General features: G+C 34.1%; 3 protein-coding genes across 6 annotated transcripts; 2 read left to right on the forward strand and 1 right to left on the reverse strand.

Moving 5' to 3' along the window:
* Positions 1 to 1,814: 1,814 nt before the first annotated feature.
* Positions 1,815 to 4,681, reverse strand: LOC140965602 (cation/H(+) antiporter 15-like). 2 transcript variants are annotated; one of them, XM_073425712.1, is made up of 3 exons: positions 4,357 to 4,681; positions 3,187 to 4,082; positions 1,815 to 3,093 (listed from the first exon to the last, which is right to left on the reverse strand). In XM_073425712.1, exons 2-3 carry the CDS (start codon positions 4,069 to 4,071, stop codon positions 1,915 to 1,917), a joined length of 2,064 nt encoding a protein of 687 aa, XP_073281813.1. In that variant the 5' UTR covers positions 4,072 to 4,082; positions 4,357 to 4,681; the 3' UTR covers positions 1,815 to 1,914. The 2 variants fall into 2 exon arrangements, with proteins under 2 accessions (XP_073281813.1, XP_073281812.1); XM_073425711.1 differs by having other exon boundaries at positions 3,187 to 4,182; positions 4,267 to 4,681.
* Positions 4,682 to 9,148: 4,467 nt separating this feature from the next.
* Positions 9,149 to 13,494, forward strand: LOC140965604 (probable protein S-acyltransferase 7). The gene is made up of 5 exons (XM_073425716.1): positions 9,149 to 9,520; positions 10,414 to 10,596; positions 11,422 to 11,712; positions 12,524 to 12,757; positions 12,872 to 13,494. Exons 1-5 carry the CDS (start codon positions 9,422 to 9,424, stop codon positions 13,382 to 13,384), a joined length of 1,320 nt encoding a protein of 439 aa, XP_073281817.1. The 5' UTR covers positions 9,149 to 9,421; the 3' UTR covers positions 13,385 to 13,494.
* An 825-nt stretch (positions 13,495 to 14,319) lies between these two features.
* LOC140965606 (vacuolar protein sorting-associated protein 55 homolog) lies at positions 14,320 to 17,360 on the forward strand. 3 transcript variants are annotated; one of them, XM_073425718.1, is made up of 5 exons: positions 14,320 to 14,617; positions 15,835 to 15,958; positions 16,053 to 16,092; positions 16,733 to 16,817; positions 16,937 to 17,360. In XM_073425718.1, exons 2-5 carry the CDS (start codon positions 15,860 to 15,862, stop codon positions 17,127 to 17,129), a joined length of 417 nt encoding a protein of 138 aa, XP_073281819.1. In that variant the 5' UTR covers positions 14,320 to 14,617; positions 15,835 to 15,859; the 3' UTR covers positions 17,130 to 17,360. The 3 variants fall into 3 exon arrangements, with proteins under 3 accessions (XP_073281819.1, XP_073281820.1, XP_073281818.1); XM_073425719.1 differs by having other exon boundaries at positions 14,320 to 14,531; positions 15,837 to 15,958; XM_073425717.1 differs by lacking the exon at positions 14,320 to 14,617 and having other exon boundaries at positions 14,643 to 15,958.
* The last annotated feature ends 4,066 nt before the right edge of the window (positions 17,361 to 21,426 follow it).

The following is a 21,426-nucleotide window of genomic DNA, read 5'->3' on the forward strand; positions in this document are numbered from 1 at the left end:
AAGATAGTAACATCACAATTTTGAAATCAAACTGATATTTTCCATTTCATATTAAGAATTTATGATTGAAAATCGATAATATTAGATATATAGATATTTAATATAAACTCGTGCGAGATCATTTAGGCTCACCTTTAAATGAGTCGACAAAATTTCAACCCAACTCACTTAAATTGTGTGGCGGTGCAGGCCAAACCGACAGACCCAACCCAAATTGACAGCTCAAATCACAACGATCTTTTACCGTGTTTTATTTAAATAATTTATAAATATAAACCGCAAAAAAAATTTTGTTGCAAAAAAAATTAATTTAAACACATAAATTCTAGCAAACTGTCACACGAGTACATGAAAAAAAATTAATAAGACACCAAAGAAAATTCACAATTCTATAATGAGTTATTTCTAAACTTTAATTAATTTAATTTACATAATGAAAAGATAAATAAAAATATAAATCATTGGATTAAAAATAACATAATATAATGTGGGTAGGCATAAAAAAACCAAATACTAATTTGCCTAATAAAACAATATCATTGGATAACAATAACATATTATAATGATGATAGACATAAAAAATTAATTATTAATAAACACACATATTTAAAATATGAATAAAGAGAATGAAAAGACACATTTAAAGTAAACAATTAATGTAAATCAAGCAATTAATAAGGAGAAAAATGAAAATTCACATATAAAGTCACATATTTATATATATAATAGATATATGAATTTGAATTGTGAGCTTACTTTTTTACTCTTTTATTCATTTTATAATTTGTCATCTTCATTTGGTTATTTAAGTAATTTTTCANCTAGTTTGTAATGATTACCTGAAATAGTTTCTGAAAGGCCCAATAAAATTTTTATGTGTATTAAAAAATTTAATGAATGAAAAAAATGAAAGATTTTATGTGTATTTATATACCAAAAAACGACTAGTTTAATTTTAAAAATATATTACAGTTGAAAAAATTGAAGCAAACAATTGAAAAAGAAAAAAAAAGAATCACATGGATGAATTGACTTTTTTTAAAAAAGAAAAAAATGCTTTCTGACATGGGATGCCCTAAGTCACTTTTAAAAAATAATATTTCATTATCAGAAATATTGTAGAAAATCATCTATAAATTTTAATATTTTCTAAATTTCTTTCATAACAATTACTTCTGCACACAAAAAATATATATAAAAAAACTAATGATACGCGCAAAACACTATAGTCTGATTCAATCTGATTATTGTTGTGTAGTTAGAAAAAAATTTAAAGAAATTTCTTAATATTCAATAATAATTTGATTATGACTTCAATAATATTGTTTTAATATTGGGATCTTAAAAATAAAAACTGTATTTTTGGTCCTATAATTTTTTTACTTTGCAATTTTAGCTTTCTATATTTTCAAATTATCTTAATCCTGCATTTTTACGATTTTTGACAATTTTAGTCATTTTTCATCGTGAATATTGATATGACAATATAAACGTTAATGTTGCATTGGTGCCATATCAACACGACGTAAAAACAAAAATAACATATTAAAATCGAAATCTCACAATCTAAAAGACTAAAAAATCAAATATACAAACATATATGACCAGACAAGCAATTTTCCCTACAAAAATTAAGCATGAAGTCTGTCTAATTTCGTGATATTTCAAAAAATTTCGGGATCAAAATTCTTGATCAAAATTTTTACCTAGAAAAAGCTTCCTTCTTATTATTATTATTATTATTATTATTATTATTATTTTATCTTTTTTTAAATTAGATAAGCAATTCCAATGGTGGTCCAAACTTGTGGTTAAATTTTTTTTTTGCTCACACAGTATCTGTTCTTCCAATTTGTATAATGGTGACGGTCTAAAACAAACTGTATCAGTATTACAAAGAATGATGGAGTGAAGTTACATAGTATCTGTTCTTCCAATTTCTTCCATTGTAAACCGGTTAGATAATGAATGGGTGATGTGGTTTTTAATCACAAGGATGGTGGAAGCAGCTTTAGAATCTACCAACGCGAACATGTCTCCTATTGTTCCCAGTTCTGAATTCTCACTCCAATCTGAAAGGCCTCCCAACAGTGGGGATCTTGTGTCGTGTCGTCTTCCAACCATAATAACCTCGTGCTCGTTCTCTATGGATCGAATCAGCGCCACTGTCCCGGTTCCATCTCTCACCACTTCTTCTGCATAACTCACCCTCTTATTACTATTGTTTCGGGATTTCACTAATATCTCATTCATAACTTCGTTGTCCAACTTCTTTTCGATGTTTGCATCCAAATGAATGTCGACACTCATTGCCTCGCCCTTGAGGATTAGCCGATATATGGTCAAGTGGATGTTGGCTTGTGCCACCATTCTTGATCCTACAGCAAGCGCCTCTCGGTCGTCTGGGCCTCCGATGAAAAAAATAGCAACTCTAAATAGGTCTCCGTGAGATGATGGTGCTGCTGATTTAATGGTTGGTGCTCTGTCGACCACGATGGCTGTGGTACAAGGCGCCATTTGGAGTACTTTGTCATTCATCGCCCTTATGCCTGACGATGACGATTCAGCTGTTGTGTTGAATCTCCTGTGAAATGGAATGATCACGAGTGAAACCCTCCTGTCCACTGCAATTTCACACACTTCCTCGTGCATGCTTGCATAAGGAGATATCGCAGTAAAGGGGTGCACCGTGATGGCTCCATGGTATCTTTGCTGCAAGATTTGGAAGGCATTGATGATACTTCTCGGTGTGTAACCCTTGGCAGAGTTTACTTTTGCAAGTTTGTGGGGAATGAGTAGTGGACAAGAACGACCAGCAAGCTCGACAAGGTGTAACAAACACACATCAATGGGGGTGCGCTTTGTTGGATGGAGGCTTTCAAGAAGTTCGATTATGGCAGGGACGTTCTCTTGGCTGTGCACGCAAGCTAGTACCCCGAGTTCGGAATCTGGCTTTAAGTCCAACATTGTTCTCCTCTTGTAAAATGTGTGCCTCCGCAAAGGATCGTATAAGTACCTAAGTATATTGGTGCAGCTAGCGGTAACAATTAACATTGATGCGCACAAAACCACGAATGATTTATCATCTATTGCCTGTGCCAACAAATTAACTAATACAAGATCATCAGTTTTAAAAATAATATGTTTTTGTTGAAGCATGCAAGAGTATAGAAAAATTTCACAAACCTTTTTGCTCTTCAACATCTTGAACAGACCTAGTTCAAGAACACCTTGTACATTCATCACAAGGCCAATCTGAATGGATTCCCTATGTGGTACTCCTACACAAATGGAAAAGAACATTGCTCCAAGAAACTTACCCACATAGGCGACAAGTATGACAGACTGAACTGTCAAATAGTCTCCGACTGTAACATTGAATATGTCGATGACCAGCCCGTTCTTCACGAAGTAGAGAGGCATATAGAGCCAAGAAGTGATGAAGTCTAGCTTCTGCGTGAGGGCTGATCCCAAGGGAGGGCCTGCGGGTATCGCCATCCCATAAACCAGGGGGCCAAAGAAAATGTTGAGCCCAACGGCTTTACTGCAAAATCCAGCCATCACAATACCAACAAACACCATGTAAATGAAGCTTTGCTTCAAGGGTTCTCCCTCCGGGTTTCTGTCCAATGCCCATAGAATAATGGGTCGGACCACGAAAGCCACCAACAACACAAAGCCAATCCCTACAGCAATAGTTCTTACAATCTTGATCTTGGAATGTGAACCATCATCCCGCATCAAGATATTGAGGGTTACGATGCAGAAGGCAAATGCACTGCTGACCAAGGATGATGACAAGGCCACTCTCCCGAACTCGGTATTTGCCATTTTTAATTCCGTGAGGTAGCGAGCTACGACTGGAAAACTAAGCACAGACGACGCCATAGCCACCGGACCAAGATAGGGGGTCGTCAAACTATAGCTGAGTCGCGCCATGATGGATGAGGCAGAGATGCTTAACATTAATGGCAGCACGACGGTGGAAACCCCGATGACCATCTCTTTCCTCTCTATCTTGCTCAATATCCAAGGATCCAGCTGCACTCCAATGAGGAAGAAGTAGAACATGCAACCAAACACTGCAAATGCATCAAGAATGATAAGACTCTGATAGGGATACACGAGTTCTGCAAAACCTGCAACCCTGCCCAAAAACGATGGACCCAACACCAAACCAGCCTGCATGAACAAAACATCATCAATCCATACAACATTTCAATCCCATAAACCCATTGGCAAGCTAGAGTATTACAAATCAATTACCAATATGTGGATAACCATGCTGGGTTGTCCGAGCGGGCTGAGGATGCGAGAGGTGAAGAGAATAAAGGTGGAGGAGAGGGAGAGCTGTACCAGAATGAGAGGAACGGAGAAATCAAGAGGATTGGTGTTGGCGAAGATGCCCCTCGAGTGAAACATCCCGGTCGGAATGCAGATTGATGATAGATTTCCCTGCGGATGATATATCTCTGCATATGAAGTTATGTCATCGGGTTCCATCGCAATGGACCCCATTTTCAGACATCAAACGCCTGCAAGAAACAGGCCAGGAGGGGTTAAGGAGAGAAGAATACATTCAGAGGTTTGAATTTGAACGTGAGGTTAGGAGGAATTCAAGAATTCGAGGTGCTCCCATTAATTAAATGGACAGAGTTTCCCATTCAAACCAGATTATAGTCTAGATTTTATAAAACGGTGGTTGAGATATGTATTATTATTATTTTTAATTTGATCAAATATTATAAAATAATTGATATGAAATAATTTTCAATTTAAAAGAGTTGTTCTATATTAAAAAAATTTTGTTTAGATTTTTTTCTATGTAAAATATGAAAAAGTTTAGAATTAAAAAAGAAGTTTTGTTTAGTATGTTAAGAAAGATAATTATGAAATTAAATATTTTAGCGTCTTTTAAAATAGTTACTCTAAAGATCTCAAATTTAATAATATAGTATATATATATACATACATACATACATACATAGATACATACATACACACATATATATATAATGTAATATTCGTAGTTTAAAAATAATAATAATTAATTAATGTCGAGGTAAGATGACGGGATGACCGAACACCTTCCCGTTTATTTATAAAAAACATTTTTTTAATATAATATATTTATTATGTTTATATATATATGTGTGTATATATATATATATAATGTAATATTCTTAGTTTAAAAATAATAATAATTAATTAATGTTATGGGTAAGATGACGGGATGGCCGAACTCCTTACCCTTTATTTATAAATTTATAAAAAAATATAAAGAAACCTTTTTTTAATATAATATATTTATTATGTTCGGAGTTTTTTTATTATAAAATAAACAATTTATAAGTAAAAAAATTCATGTCATTTTCAAAATGTTCAGTAGCAAAATATTGAAGGTATGTCAAAGGTGCACATCCAAACCATTGCACGGGGCGAAACCAAGATAAAATACGATTTAATTCATTATTCATGTTTTGGAAGAAACAAGGAGATCAGTTGAAAAGCGAGCCACATCTTGACGACAAGTCATCCGGTCAGTTTCATTGTTGAATATTTATATGTGAGACGACATGGTTTTTTATCATGATATGATAAACATGTGATATATTATATAAAGATAAGTTAAAAATAAATAAGATGTATGATATTATATTTAATATTTGGTATGATTTTAATAAGAGTGATTAAATTTATATGTTAGATTGTAATAACAAAATTAAACTTATCATAATAAATTTTATAATTTCAAAGTTGTTGATTGAGTTCATATTTCTTATTTGTTCATGCTCCGACAGTGCTTGCATGATTTATTTATTTTTACCTAATTTTATATATTATATAATATGATNACCCGAGTTCATTTATATAATTATCATATTATATAATATATAAAAATAAATAAAAATATTTATTTGATTGTAATTTCTACCTACTAGCAAAGATTTATAAAAAACATTTGTTGTGTTTTTTTATATATTGAGGACAATTGAGTCATTTGTGATGTTTTTTTATCATTAAATTAAAATTATCACATCTCATAAAATAAATATTTTATCCTTGTGTAAAATTATTTATCACGAGCCTATGATATTATCATAGGCTTTCTAAAAGGTACCAAACGTGTGATAAGGAGGATTATTTATTAATCCATCTCTTATCCAGTGTATCAAACTATACATATGTATTATATTAAGCCAGGGATATGAGACTGATACTTTTGGCTCGATGGTATAGCCATGAATGCAACTGTCTACAAAATAGTTATGAATACCCACAAAATCTTATAAAGGATCATAAAAAAGATAAAAGTTTTTAAATGTAATTTCAATTTTTTATATAAAAAAATTAAGACATATTGAAAAAATTGATTATATATGTCACGCCTCGAGACGTATGACATCCGACTTCTTTTAACAATAAAAAATCATAAAACAACACGACTCGTCTTACAAATCTTGCCAAAAACCAATCTATATCATAATAATGTCTATTGTCTTTATAATTTGATAAAAATCAAATGTAATGTGGAAGAGTACAATGTAAAAACAAAGTAATAACATAAATAACATGATAATTCTTGATCAAATTTGAACTCTTCACCATCACCAAAAGTATTCTTATATTTTTTCTTCTACTTGCTCTTCATTCTTATATGAGGTGTGAGTGTAAAGGTGGATGTTTTGTGATATAATCAGTAAATAGGGTCGATCGATTATAACAAATGACAAAGATGCGCATACTTTTACGATTCAAAGAGTAGAATATCGAATTCAATAATCAAAACAAAGCGAAACAAATGGCACTGAAAATCATATTGTTTTTCATGATTAACTGATCTATCAATAATTGTTGATCCTCTAAGAGGCAAGATGTTAACAATTATATCTTACCACATCAGGGTCATATGAAATCAAATCAAACATCGAAAATTATTTATCATTTCAAATGCAAATCATAACAGTGCATTCAAACATGCTTTCAAATGTCATGATCATGTCGAGTGAAACAATCATATATCAAATTTAAAAAATATATCATGTCGATCATATTTTTGAACTATACATATGTTTTAAAAACAAAAGCTCACTTACCTAATATTGAATAGAAAATGTATAAAGAAATTGGCTTGAAAATGGCTAGTACTTCGGCCTGAATCTGGACTTCGTTTGAACCAAACTTTGGCTCGATATTTTGGCAGCACTCTTGCTCGAAAATGTAGTATAGAATTTCATCTCCCTTGACAGCTGGCGTAGCTCGAAAATTATGAAGTGTTTGATGTTACATTGTGTTACTTTTGTCTAGCTTAAGACCTCCATTTATAGGCTTTCAAGGCTGAGCTGAAAGGTCATCTATTCGTGATCATTTATTCCATTTAAATGTCATTATTCTACATTTATTATGATGTTACAAGTCCATGCTATTCAACTGAATGAAGCCATTTCCTTGCCCTTTTTATTTTCAAATTTTGTGCTTAATTCAGGTCTTCGCAATATAAGCACACAAATTGTAGAAATAAACATTTAGAATGAGTAGAGATGTCATAATGAGCTAGGCATATCGATGCCGGACTAGTCTATTCCACCATATAAAAAGTAGATAAATTGGATTGAAAAATTTCCAACCCACCAGAAAGTTTGGTTGGTTTGCTTCGCTAACCCATTGTGAATATCCACGAGTAAGATGAGAAGTAAGGTTTAAAAAAAAAAACATGCAATAGAAGTTAGCCACATCTATTAGACAACCACAGTGAGCCTTCACATCGAATCTCAGGTCAAGATTGGTATACTGAAATGGGATAAGGTAAGAATGGAATCATCTTTGAGATGAAATAAAAATAAGAATAAGAATTGAATGATAGGTTTATTCTATTTAAATGATTGGTACCAAAAAAAAATAAAACATGAATGGAATAAGATTATTTTTAATTGTCAAATAATGATAGGATCGATTGAGAGAATAGTTCGGTTCTTGAAATATTGAATACCGATGAATTAAATCGAGTTTGATTTTCAAATCAAGCGGAAAACAATCAAAATAATCATTCGTACAAATCGAATAAATATTTTGGTAAAATATTTAAAAGATATGCAAGTTGAATGTATAAAACATTTTTGGTTGAAGCAATTTACCAAACATCTGGTATGCAATATTTTTGGTATTTGAAATACACATAAAATGTTTCAACAATGCATTTTAAAAACAGTAGCGATAATAAGTAAATTCGATAAATAAATAGAGATAGATTTATATATGGATGTTCGAAGATTGACAACTCCTATGTCACCATTCTTTCCACTTAGGAAAGATCCATTAGAAGACTTTGATTTATACAACATATTGTACAAACATATTTCAACTTAGGACTTATCTATTGCCTAATTGAAACTTCTAGCACACTCTCAATTGTAGGCCTCGGCATCACAATCCGCGTAATAGTTAACGTCTTTTATGTCAAGACTACAAACACAATCTTTAAGGTCTTTGTATGAAGACCCACTCAACTAAACTTTGAAGGTCAATTCTCATTTATATATGTGAGTGATATATATGTTAGACACAAGAATATGACCGTTTGGAAAGTTTTTGTATTGTTTCTGATATTGAAACAATCATTTCCGTCTTAAGGTCCACTGATTTTAAGGTCCACTGTCAATTGGGCTTGTCAGCTAGACTGAACCAAACTGATGAGGTCCGCTGAAATTGGTCTTAGCTTCATAACATATACTGAATCGTTCCATTTGGATAACCGATCTGATCATGCTGACCAAATTATCGCAACTGCTTATGCTAAACTGATCATTAGTGATCAGCCAAACTAATGAGTCTTGCTGTCATCTGTTTGCCTAGATAACATCTGATTTAATTTAACTGACGTGACATACGATTTATCTTAAATTGAGTTTTTTGTTCAGTCATTTTGGATATTGATCATTTGCATCATCGAGATGTGAAATAACATCAAAATAATATAGCTCACCAGATTTCGTGATTAAATTTGAATTGTAGGTTTATGTCATTTAAGTTAAATAAGAAATATTTTATAAATATAAACATGCCAAGTAAATGGGGTGAGAGTGAACAAGTTCGAATGTAATACGTATAATGTTTTCGACCCAGCATGCCCTCAGTGTCCTTGCTGGAAATAAAGACCCAGCATGCCCTCAGTGTCCTTGCTGGAAATAAAGACAACGCTCGGTACCCACGCTCTGTTTGCCCCCAAACACTCCCTCCTACCTCGCCGGAATATTCCACCAAATTCGTCTCCAATTTTCTTGCCGGAGGGGACTCCAGCACTGAATCTTGTAGCTTCTGAGCACCATTTAGCTGTTGTAACTACCTCGGTGGTGATTCTTTTTGCAGTTATTTGGGGTAAAGGTTTGAACTTGTGGAGCTCAGGGAGAAGGGAAAGAGGAAGATGTATGTGGTTCCTCCTCCAAAGAGATCCGATCCGTTAGCCGGATCTACCAATGAGTGGAATGACAAGCGGGTTTATCAGACTTGGAAAGGCAGCAATGTAAGTCTTTTTTGTCCTGGTTTTTTGCTTAGCTTCTTGGAGTTTGAATTTCGTGTGTGCTGTAATTATGTATAATTAGGGTTCTTTTTTCTTGTTTCGTGAGTGTTTTCTAAAAATTGTTTTTAATTCTATCGAGTGGAACATAGGATTGTAGTGCTTGTATATGGCGATTCAATCTTCTGAGTTATTGGAAATGGTGTAATAGTTGATAAATCCTGAATGCTTGTTTTGATCTATATGTCTTATTTTTATTTGGGGTAACCTGTTTCTTTACTGTCTGGCATTCTCCGGGTTCTTCATACCTAAGAAAGTTGCTATCTTGATCAATGTACGTGGGTTTTTCTGAAGCAGTTATAATACCCTGTGTAATGTGAAAATGGGATGAAGAGAGAAGTATAAATTATGGCGTTAAATTGACATTTGCAGTGGCTGAAGGGGTGGGCCAAAATATGAGTTTTCAGTCCGCCCCTGTGCTTGTGTGTAAATAGTCAATGTACTGTTTGTTTCTCTGACCGCAGCTGGCTTAGCTCATTGTTCAACATCGTGTGCTAGTATGTCCATTTGAAACTGCTAATCTAATCTGATTCCTTTTGAGAATTTAATTATTGTTTCCTTAATTAGCATTAAGATTTAGGGATTGGGAACATGGGACGTGGCTCAATTTCATGTATCTCTGGTTCTTGGAAATCTGCTGCTAGCGAGCAATGTTTTTTCTACTTTACTGTACTACTTTGTAGGAATGAGAAGTTATATGTCTGAACTTTGATTTGGTGTTGCCCAGCTGGAAGTCATTCGGTAATGCTATGCAGATTGTGTTGGACCTTGTAATTTTGAGGCCTCTTTCTGGATATTGTGTTATGTCTATGACTGTTAGCTTTCTTTTTTTATTGCAGAAATTTTGTCTTCAAGGAAGGTTTATTTTTGGACCAGATGTAAGATCACTGGCACTCACAATTTTCCTGATTGTGGCTCCTGTCACTGTATTTTGTATCTTTGTTGCTAGAAAGCTAATGAATGATTTTTCCGATCATTGGGGAGTATCAGTAATGGTTATTGCCACCACCTTCACATTTTATGTATGCTCTCCTCTCTCTCTTTCTCTCACATACACACTCATCACATACTCCACTCTGGTGGAGTTCACTTTTCTGGTTTGAAGCGAGTAAATTGGAGTTATTTTTGTGAAAAAACAGTTACCTTGGATGTGATGATGGTTTTATATTTCGTGAGTGTTGACATAAATGGTCATTTTGAGGTAAAGGTTTTGAACGTAAATGACCATTCTGGATGGAGCTGTTGACCAATTTCCTTACGCTTCAAAGACTTCCATCAGGCTTTTTCATTATTTGATGATTTTTTTATTTGCAATCGCATGGCAATATTTCATTGTTTGTGTGTATCGACTCTAAGGGAAATTCTAATAGTTGGGCTTTTCAGGATTTTGTCATGGAGTTATTCATATGTAAGATTAGCTAGACATTTAGCTCTATAAATCAGAAATGTAGATTAGGTATTGGTTGTCTGAGCTAAGCATAAAGTTTGACGAAGAGGTTGTAAATAATTTATTAATTATCTTCACATTATTGTATTGCTGATATGTCGGTTTTGATGCCTTGTTGCTGAAGAGAAGACACACATGATCAATATTTATTATAAAATTCTCGGTTTGTGCCACATTTGATCTATTATTTTCTAGACTTGCACATCCCTTAAGTGTGTGGAGTTAGGCAGTGTTGTATTTGAACTCAAGTATAAGCTCATCTCACACGGAAGACCAGTAGGGTTCTTTTAAGCATGATGCATTGTCGATCAGTCGATAGGTTAAATATCATCTTTTGAAGCAGTATTTTTATGATTAATTATTCAGTCAGATTCTCAACTGTTTTTTGTCCATATGGCAGGATTTAATTCTTCTACTGCTTACTTCTGGAAGAGATCCAGGTATTATTCCTCGAAATGCACACCCACCAGAACCTGAAGGCTATGATGGGAGTGTCGAAGGGGCTCAAACACCGCAGCTGCGTTTGCCTCGTATTAAGGAAGTTGAAGTTAATGGTGTTAATGTGAAGATAAAGTATTGTGACACCTGCATGCTTTATAGACCTCCCCGATGCTCTCACTGTTCAATATGTAATAATTGTGTTGAGCGGTTTGATCATCACTGTCCTTGGGTTGGTCAGTGCATTGGACTGGTAAGTTACGCTTTCTCTGAGATGCATTTTTTGCCTATGCAAAGTAATACCAGTACGTAAACTCTCTATTGGAAAGGAATAGATATATTCTGAAATCATCCAGCCAGTGTTTTGTGACCTTAAGAGTTAAGATGTTGACAGAAATTGAAAAAAAATTCATATCGAGTAAAAAGTGCTAGAAAATTTCTTTTGTCGGTTCAAATATATGAAATATTTGACTTAACTGTGGAGTGTGCAGCATGTTTTACAATGATGGACCGAAACAAATTGTTAAATTCCTGTGATATGGAGAAGTCATCGGCATGATCTTTTGTCTTAAAATTCTTTGCTGCCATGTTATGACCCAGACAGAGCAGGCTAATACATTATATCATAATAATGATACAGCCCCCTTTCATACCTTCGAGAGTGTGGTTAATATATTCCTTTTCTTGTAGTTCAATAATTTTGAAGGAAATACCTGTAAAATTGAAATAGTTTTTAAAAAAACAAATCATACAAGATAAATCTGACGTTGAATTTTACTATTTTTAAATCCATACAAGATAAATCCGCCGTCTTACCATGTAAGTTTAGTCAGGTTGCTTGAATTCATAGATGGCTGATTAGAAAGATGTCAGCTTCAATGTCTACATCTATACTTATTACTTGCCTTGCCAAAAGAATACTGACTGCAAGTTTTTTTGATGCATGGTTGAACATTTTCTCCATTAAGAATTTCCATTTTGAAGCCTTTTTCTTTATAGCCTTTTGGTATTCTTAGCTCCCCGAAAATTCATGCCGCATTGATTAGTAGTACTTTTTTTTGCAGAGAAACTATCGGTTCTTCTTCATGTTCGTCTTCTCAACAACTCTACTCTGTATATATGTTTTCAGTTTCTGCTGGATTTATATTAAAAACATAATGGATTCTGAGGGAATATCTATATGGAAAGCGATGATCAAGACTCCTCCTTCCATTGTTTTGATTGTCTACACTTTTATATCAGTTTGGTTTGTGGGTGGTCTTACTGCATTTCACCTTTATCTGATCAGTACAAATCAGGTAAGAATTTCTCTTAGTAAACTGCTATCTGAAATTTTATGATGGGCTTCGTGTTTTGTCGTTTTTTAAGCTGTCGTCCTGAGTTAAAACAAAGTACTTATTTTGCTGTTGTAGACAACATATGAGAATTTTAGATATCGATATGATCGGCGTGCCAATCCCTACAATAAAGGATTAGTGCAGAACTTTAAAGAGATATTTTGTGGTCCCACGGCTCCATCAAGGAACAATTTTAGGAAAAAAGTGCCACAAGAACATGCTTTATCATCTCGATCTGTGGGTGGTGGTTTTGTTAGTCCAAACATGGGGAAAGGTGCTGAGGACATTGAGATGGGAAGGAAAGCAGTTTGGGGAGATGTAGGCTCTGTTCTAGATCATCATGATTGCCAATTGAGCGATAGTGACGGCCTAAACACAAAGGACGGGGGATATGGTGAAATGTCCCCAGAGATTACCAGGACTACAGTAGACAAGGGTGATCATGTGGGAATACATCCCAGGCATTCGAGCTGGGGTAGGAAGAGTGGAAACTGGGAAATGTCTCCTGAAGTTTTTGCTATGGCGTCTAGAATGGGCGAACCAAACCGAATAGGTGGAAGCAGCAGCAGTAGCACCATGCAAACCTGAGTTGGGGGCATGTCATCAGAACGTGGGAGAACTAATTTACTGGTTTTTCGTTCACTGTGTTATTAAAGGACTCTCTGGTTTTGTTTATTATATATGGAACTTTGTTTTGAGATGTGTTTTTTGACGTGTTGCTTTGGCTCTTTGCTTATGTCTTATCTCTAATTCTGTATTGTTGAATCCGTTAGCTAATCTACTTGTAGTCTACCACCACCACCACCACCACTCTCTTTCTCATGCAGTTGATCACTTCTTGAAATTTGGTTTCCATTGGAACTTCGAATTGTGTAAGTTACGCCATATGGTGGAACCAACTTATGAGAGTTTGTTTTAGCATTAGCAGTCATGTGCAAGCGTTGCGTGTTTGTATGTCGTTTTGTTTGGACAATAGTTTGTAGGATAATTTGTTTTTGTTTCCACAGTTCGTTTTAATTATTTAAATTCTCGGTTATTTTCGTTAGGATAATTATTGAAGTGTTAAAGTACCATAATTTATTTTGTTCAAAGATCATGGTAATGAAATTTGATCGGTTTTGGGTTCAAAAAATTAAAAAAAAACTTTGGTACGTTAACTTGGCACTAAAGTTTTCTTACAGTTTTATTTTTTATAATATTTGTTAGATTATTTTGTTGACGTAAATTTATTAGTAATTTTTGTATATTTTTTATTTTTTTCCTAACTTATCTATAATTTATTTAAAAATTTAAACTATCTTATGTAATTATTAATTTATAAATATCATATCAAAATAAAATAATATATATTTTTACACAAAAATTATCGAACAAAATTTTTTTTAATATGACACGGACAGAATGCTAGTTTTGTTTTAAAGGTGTAAATGGTGGATTTTATCAGATAATTATTATATATATGTCAATAAATCATAAAATAATTATTTCAATTGTAATTTAATGAATAAAAGATGACGGGACAATGTTTTGTTGCCAAGCATTTTATTTAAAAGATAAAATTCCCGTCGACCACTGTCCGCTCCGCTACCCACCGTCTCCATTCATTGAGACTCTTCGTACTACGATTCCGTCCATCTGAGAGGCCGTCACGTCCCCTCTCGGCGACTGCTCCACCGCCTTCTACGTCTCCACCTATCTGCTCTTCCTCAGCCTGATTCTCCTTAACAATCAAGGCGTATCTTTTTTTTTTTACCCGCTTTTTGTCTTTGCCTGCATATACGCACTTCACATCTTGCTGGGTTTATTGAATTTCCGATCAATGTATGGATTTCTTTTTCTTTTTCTATCAATAATTTCGGTTCAAATTTATATATTTTTTCGCAATATTTTTTGAGTTGATCTCCTTTCGTAGGCTTGATTTTGTTTTTCATCTTGTACATGGTGTTATTGATGTTGGAGCCCGATTGGTTCGTTTAAAAGTTCAAGTTTTTGAAGACTTGGGCCAAGTTCGAATTATTGTTCTAGCCCAGCTAATATTTCAACAGTTTGAATTCAAGCTATAAGCTGGATCCCAGAAATTATGCTAAAAAGTTTGAATACCTGATTGGGAATAATTTTAAAAATAAAGAAAGTTATATTTCTGTTGATATATGACAATAATTTTGAGCTCATTTGTGGATAAAATAGTGGCTTAGTAACTATAAGTTTGCAACTTTACACAAAATTACGAGTGAATACTTTTTTTAATATTCATTATGGAGAAATCATTTGGACTGTTGGGCTTACTAGATTCTCACCATTTGTCACTGTTGCAGTATGTCCTTTGTGGTGTAAACAGCTTAATCTTTTTAGAATGTATAACGGAGTTTAGTGTTTAAATCCCTTCGTGAAAGTATGGAAGTCAGTATTTAATCGATTGGAACTGTTGGTGCTTTTGGTAATTCCCTAGTATGATATTAATCTCGTGGAAGGAATGTGGGTTCAAATTATAGGCTTCTCCTTTAGAATGCTTTGTCATTGTTTTTTGTTTTTTCTCTTGCCACAGTATTAGACTTGATTTTTTAATAGTATTGATTCTGGTTGTATTTGATGTTGATTGTTGGGAAGATTAAATTGGGAAAAGTTCTATCAGATGTACTGAAACAGTCATTTCACCATCTTACTGAGTATCATGCAATATACATACTTAATTCGGACAAATTTTGTGTTGATGCATATAGCTGCTTCTTCCTTGTTATTGCCACTAAATTGGCTCAGGCTTTGTGTTTGGAAGCCAACTCTTTTTTTCATTTTTCAAAGGGTTGTTCCCAGTTTTTCAGCTTGGTGATGACCAGACTGTTCGAGTCATAACTCACATATAAATTAAAAGTAAAGAGGAGCTTTAAATGGTTGCGAGATATTTCTTGTTTTTTGTTATTAGAGATGGTTTGCGTGATGATTGTACAAAGTAGATATACAGCTGAATGTGTTTCTTTATCATTTTTTCCTTTCATCTTTATGATTTATACTTTTACTTTGCAAATGCAATCTATCTTTAGAGTGCTATACGTGAGCAAGTTTAGGATGGCTGACCTTCCTGGTTATATAAGAGCTTGTTTACAAACCGGAAAACTCGCTATCCTAGCAATTCTTGTGTCAGGGGGAATTGTACTGCAAATACTGGTATCCGTTCTAGGCTTCGCTCTCTTTGATTTGTTTGCCTGCGATTTCATCTTGTTTATGATATTTATATTCCTCACTTTAAAATGAGTTTCAGGCATGCGCTCTGTACAATAATTGGTGGCCAATGTTAACAGGTAATTATATTTGAAAGTTATGCTTTTGCACATGATGTGTTTGAGTGTTGATAATTTGGTTCAGTGAGAATTGTAAATTTGGCTTCTCTTTATGGATTTGAAATATCAGGTAAGGCTAGAGTTTCAACTTTTGTAGAAAATCAACCTGTTAAAATGATAACGTGGACATTTGACACGCATATCCAAGTCGGTATCTCTCTGTGAAACCAAGTCTATCAAACAGCCAGTGATAATATATTAAACCAAAAATATGAAACCAACAATTCTATGCCACAAATATCGAAAAAAAAGTTGCTTATATGCCACAGAGAGACTTTATATTAAAACTATCAATTGACCGTAATTTATCCAGTTTGCATGTCTTGCAAGTTGAAAGTTGCTTGTTTGTTTAATTTATTATTCTTGTTTTTATGCTGAATCTGAAAGAATATGGGCCTTTACTCTAATGTATTCAGGATACAAAGATTAATTGGTGAAGTTCGTGAGAGAATACTGTACTTGTGTTTTCAACTGGCTCCCTATTAATGTTTATCTGAATTTTCTTCGTTTGTTGCAATCTTTTAAGTTTATGTTAAGATTTTCGTACTACTGAGGTTTGGAGAGATTTGATTTTTGTATGCTTTGTCAATTTCTTTTGCAGTGTTGATGTATGTTTTCTTGCCAATGCCTTTACTATTCTTTGCCGGGTCAGATACATCTTTGATGTATTCGGAATCAACCAGCGGGTAAAATTTTTCTTTACAAATAAAGTTGCTGATGCGATTTACTCACTACAACTCAATCGTTCTGGTAAATTTATCATGGACCTTCTTCATACTCGCATTTGTCATCAACCTGCATACAGTTGGATAGATGCGGCTAAGTTTCTGACGGGTACTTCAGCAATTGGCAGCATCGCCATACCTGTTATTCTAAAGCATGCTGGAGTGATTGGTTGGGGAGCAATGACGATGGAGCTTTCGTCTTTCTTCATAATTGTGTTCTCCATTCTGTGCTACCTTGGGACAAACGACGACGATGGATACAGTATGTTTTAAGCTATCAATTCTACCTGCTGTTGTACTGCAGTCTCTGCACTGTCTTCGGTCCATGACTCTGAGCATTCCATTCATGTTCATTTGTTGATAAGTTGATGAAGCAAAAAATGTATATCAATAAGATGTTCTTATAGGGATGTCGAGTGTGTGAGTGTGATACGGTGTAACTTATTTGCGTTTCTGTTTTCCCGAGACGAAGGAAATCATCCATTGCCGTTTTACTTTCCTTCACGAGTTGTAGAAACCGTGTGGTGTTTATTTGTTAAACAATTTTGTTTGAAATGCCAAAGAATAAGGAGAGTAAGGTAGCAGTGGAGAACGGCATGGTCGGGGAGAGTGAAGATAGTAGCTGTAGTTTTCGCAACTCATATAGGTTGGGATTCATTTACCTGGCTTTTCTTTTTTTTTTTTTCAATTTACCCAAAAAAATAATCGAGCATCCCACTTCTATTTTCAAATATAATTTTCGTCCATTTACATTTGCGACATAATCATGATTTTTAATATTACACACCTTTCTTGAAAAAAATATGTATATTTTAGTCCATGTTGTGAAAAAGTAAAAATTTACGGTAAAAAGTAAAAATCTCAAACTCTCAAAATTATCACACTACACACTTTGTAATATTTTTCTCTCAACTCAATTGTAATTTTCTTCACAAATGAGAGATCTATTTATAGAAAATTTTTACAAATAATCCAAAAATAAAATACATCATTACCTACATCATAACACACTAATTTTCAATATTCAACACCTAATTTTACCTAATTTTCAACATTCAACATTCATATTTTCAACACAAATATTTTTCACATTTTTAAATAATTTTTCAACACTCCCCCTTGTGATGATGATCATAATGATTGTATACATTACGTGTTTTTATACTGCCTCGTTAAAAACATTACTAGGAAAAACCCATTGGGATAAAAACCATAGTAAGGGAAAAAGAGTGCAGTCACGTAAACTTCCCCTCATGTTGACACGAACAATTCTTCACAAATTTCGTAGATTGCGCATCCCAATATTATATATGTGCTTTCTGAATATTGTCGTAGGAAGTGCCTTTGTGAAGAGATCTGATGAGTGTTCACTTGATTGAATGTGACGAACATCAATACATTTATTCTTCTCAAGCTCCTTGGTGAATGCAAAGAACTTAGGAGGAATATGTTTAGTTCTGTCGCTTTTTATGTATCCTTCTTTCATTTGAGCAACACATGCAGCATTATCTTCATATAGTATCACAGGCTTCTCGTCGAATGATAATCCGCATGAGATTTGGATATGTTGAGTCATTGATTTTAACCACACACATTCACGGCTTGCTTCATGTAGTGCAATAATCTCGGCATGATTTGATGAAGTTGTTACAAGTGTTTGTTTCTGTGAACGCCAAGAAATTGCAGTGCCTCCACGAGTAAATACATATCCAGTTTGAGAACGTGCTTTGTGTGGATCAGATAAGTATCCAGCATCGGCATAACCAATTATACTTGGATTAGCATCTTTTGAATACAAAAGTCCCAAGTCTGTCGTTCCTCGTAGATAACGGAATATATGTTTAATTCCGTTCCAATGTCTCTTTGTTGGATATGTGCTAAATCTTGCCAATAAATTTACGGCAAAAGATATATCAGGCCTTGTACAATTTGTAAGATACATAAGGGCACCGATAGCACTTAGATATGGTACTTCTGGACCAAGAATATCTTCATCATCTTCACATGGACGGAATGGATCCTTTTCTATGTTTAATGATCTAACAACTATTGGAGTACGTAAAGGATTTGATTTATCCATATTAAAACGTTTAATGATCTTTTCTGTATAATTTGTCTGGTGAACAAATATTCCACATTCTTTTTGTTCAATTTGTAAACCCAGACAATACTTGGTTTTTCCAAGATCCTTCATTTCAAATTCTTCTTTCAAGTATGACACAACTTCTTGAATTTCTTTATTCGTTCCAATGATGTTTAAATCATCAACATATACAGCAATAATTACGCATCCGGATGTTGTTTTCTTAATGAAAACACAAGGGCATATTGAATTATTTACATATCCCTTTTTCATCAAGTGATCACTTAGCCTATTATACCACATTCTGCCGGATTGCTTCAACCCATATAATGATCTTAGTAATTTCACAGAATAACATTCTCTGGGTTTTGAACTTTGTGCTTCAGGCATCTTAAATCCTTCAGGGATTTTCATATATATATTACTATCAAGTGATCCATATAAGTAGGCTGTAACAACATCCATAAGACGCATTTCTAAATTTTCAGATACTGCCAAGCTAATCAAATACCGAAACGTAATTGCATCCATCACAGGAGAATACGTTTCTTCATAATCAATTCCAGGCCTTTGAGAAAAACCTTGTGCAACAAGTCGAGCTTTATATCTTACTATTTCATTTTTCTCATTTCGCTTTCGAATAAAAACCCATTTGTATCCAACAGGTTTTACACCTTCAGGTGTAAGGACTATAGGTCCAAAAACATTACGTTTATTTAGCGAATCCAATTCAACCTGGATGGCATCTTTCCATTTTATCCAATCCTGCCGATTTTTACATTCACCAAAAGATTTTGGTTCATGATCTTCATTATCATTTATGATGTCGATTGCCACATTATAAGAAAATATATCATCAATTTCTTCTATATCTTTTCGGTTCCATATTTTTCCAGTATTAATATAATTGATAGAGATTTCATGATTCTCGTCAGTTTGTGGTTCTGACAAAACATTTTCATCATCATGTGTTTCTTCAGGAACATCATTCTCTATTTTGTGATCATTATGTGTTTCTTCAGGAACATCATTCTCTATTTTGTGATCATTGTGTTTCTCTATGAATTTTCTTTTTCGAGGATTTTTATCCTTGGAACCAACTGGCCTTCCACGCTTCAGGCGTTTAATGACATCATGACTATCTTCAATTTGTTTCTTCGGAATTTCAATTCGAGCAGGGGCATTTGCAGCATGTATATATGATTTAGTTACCCCTTTTGTGTCTGCAAATGCATCTGGTATTTGATTTGCTATTCTTTGCAAGTGCACAATTTGCTGTACATCTTTTTCACATTGTTTTGTTCTTGGATCCAGATGTAACAATGATGATACATACCATGTAATTTCTTTTTCGGTATGTTTCTGTTCTCCCCCTAACATTGGGAAGATTTCCTCATTAAAATGACAATCAGCAAAACGTGCTGTGAACACGTCGCCTGTCTGTGGTTCAAGATATCGAATGATCGATGGACTATCATAACCAATATAAATTCCAATCTTTCTTTGAGGTCCCATTTTCTTTCGTTGAGGTGGTGCAATAGGCACATACACCATACATCCAAAAATTCTCAGATGAGAAATGTCTGGTTCTTTACCAAATGCAAGCTGCAATGGGGAGTATTTATGATATGCACTTGGTCTGATGCGAATTAATGAAGCAGCATGTAAAATTGCATGTCCCCATATAGAAATAGGGAGCTTTGTTTTCATAATCATTGGTCTAGCAATCATTTGCAGACGTTTAATCAATGATTCAGCCAATCCATTTTGAGTATGTACATGAGCAACAGGATGCTCAACAATGATTCCCATAGACATACAATAATCATTGAAAGTCTGGGAAGTAAATTCACCAGCATTATCAAGTCTAATTTTCTTGATTGTATANCCCACGACCTCGACCTCGACCAACACCTTGTCTTTGAATTTGATTTTGGTTTCCAGGTTTAAATTCATTTTTACTTACATCATTTACTTCTGGAAATGCTGTTGATCCAGTGGGTCGGGACTGATGATTTCTCATCAACAGCTCGTTGTTCTTTTCCGCCACAAGAAGACAGGCGATGAGCTCAGAATATCTCGCAAATCCACGCACTCTATATTGTTGCTGTAGTGTTATATTTGATGCGTGAAACGTCGAAAATGTTTTTTCAAGCATTTCCGATTCTGTAACCTCATGTCCACAAAATTTTAACTGCGAGATTATTCTATACATCGCTGAATTGTAATCACTGACTTTTTTAAAGTCTTGGAATCTTAACATATTCCATTCATCACGGGCGGTCGGAAGTATAACTTCCCTTATATGTTCAAATCTCTCTTTTAATCCTTTCCACAGAGCCATGGGATCTTTTTCGATGAGATATTCACATTTTAAACCTTCATCAAGGTGTCGTCGTAAAAATATTATAGCTTTTGCTTTTTCTTGTGATGAAGATATACCATTTTCTTTAATGGTCTCGCTTAGACCCAATGACTCAAGATGCA

This window comes from Primulina huaijiensis, unplaced genomic scaffold, assembly GCF_012295235.1.
Source record: "Primulina huaijiensis isolate GDHJ02 unplaced genomic scaffold, ASM1229523v2 scaffold11357, whole genome shotgun sequence".
Classification (NCBI taxonomy): domain Eukaryota; kingdom Viridiplantae; phylum Streptophyta; class Magnoliopsida; order Lamiales; family Gesneriaceae; genus Primulina; species Primulina huaijiensis.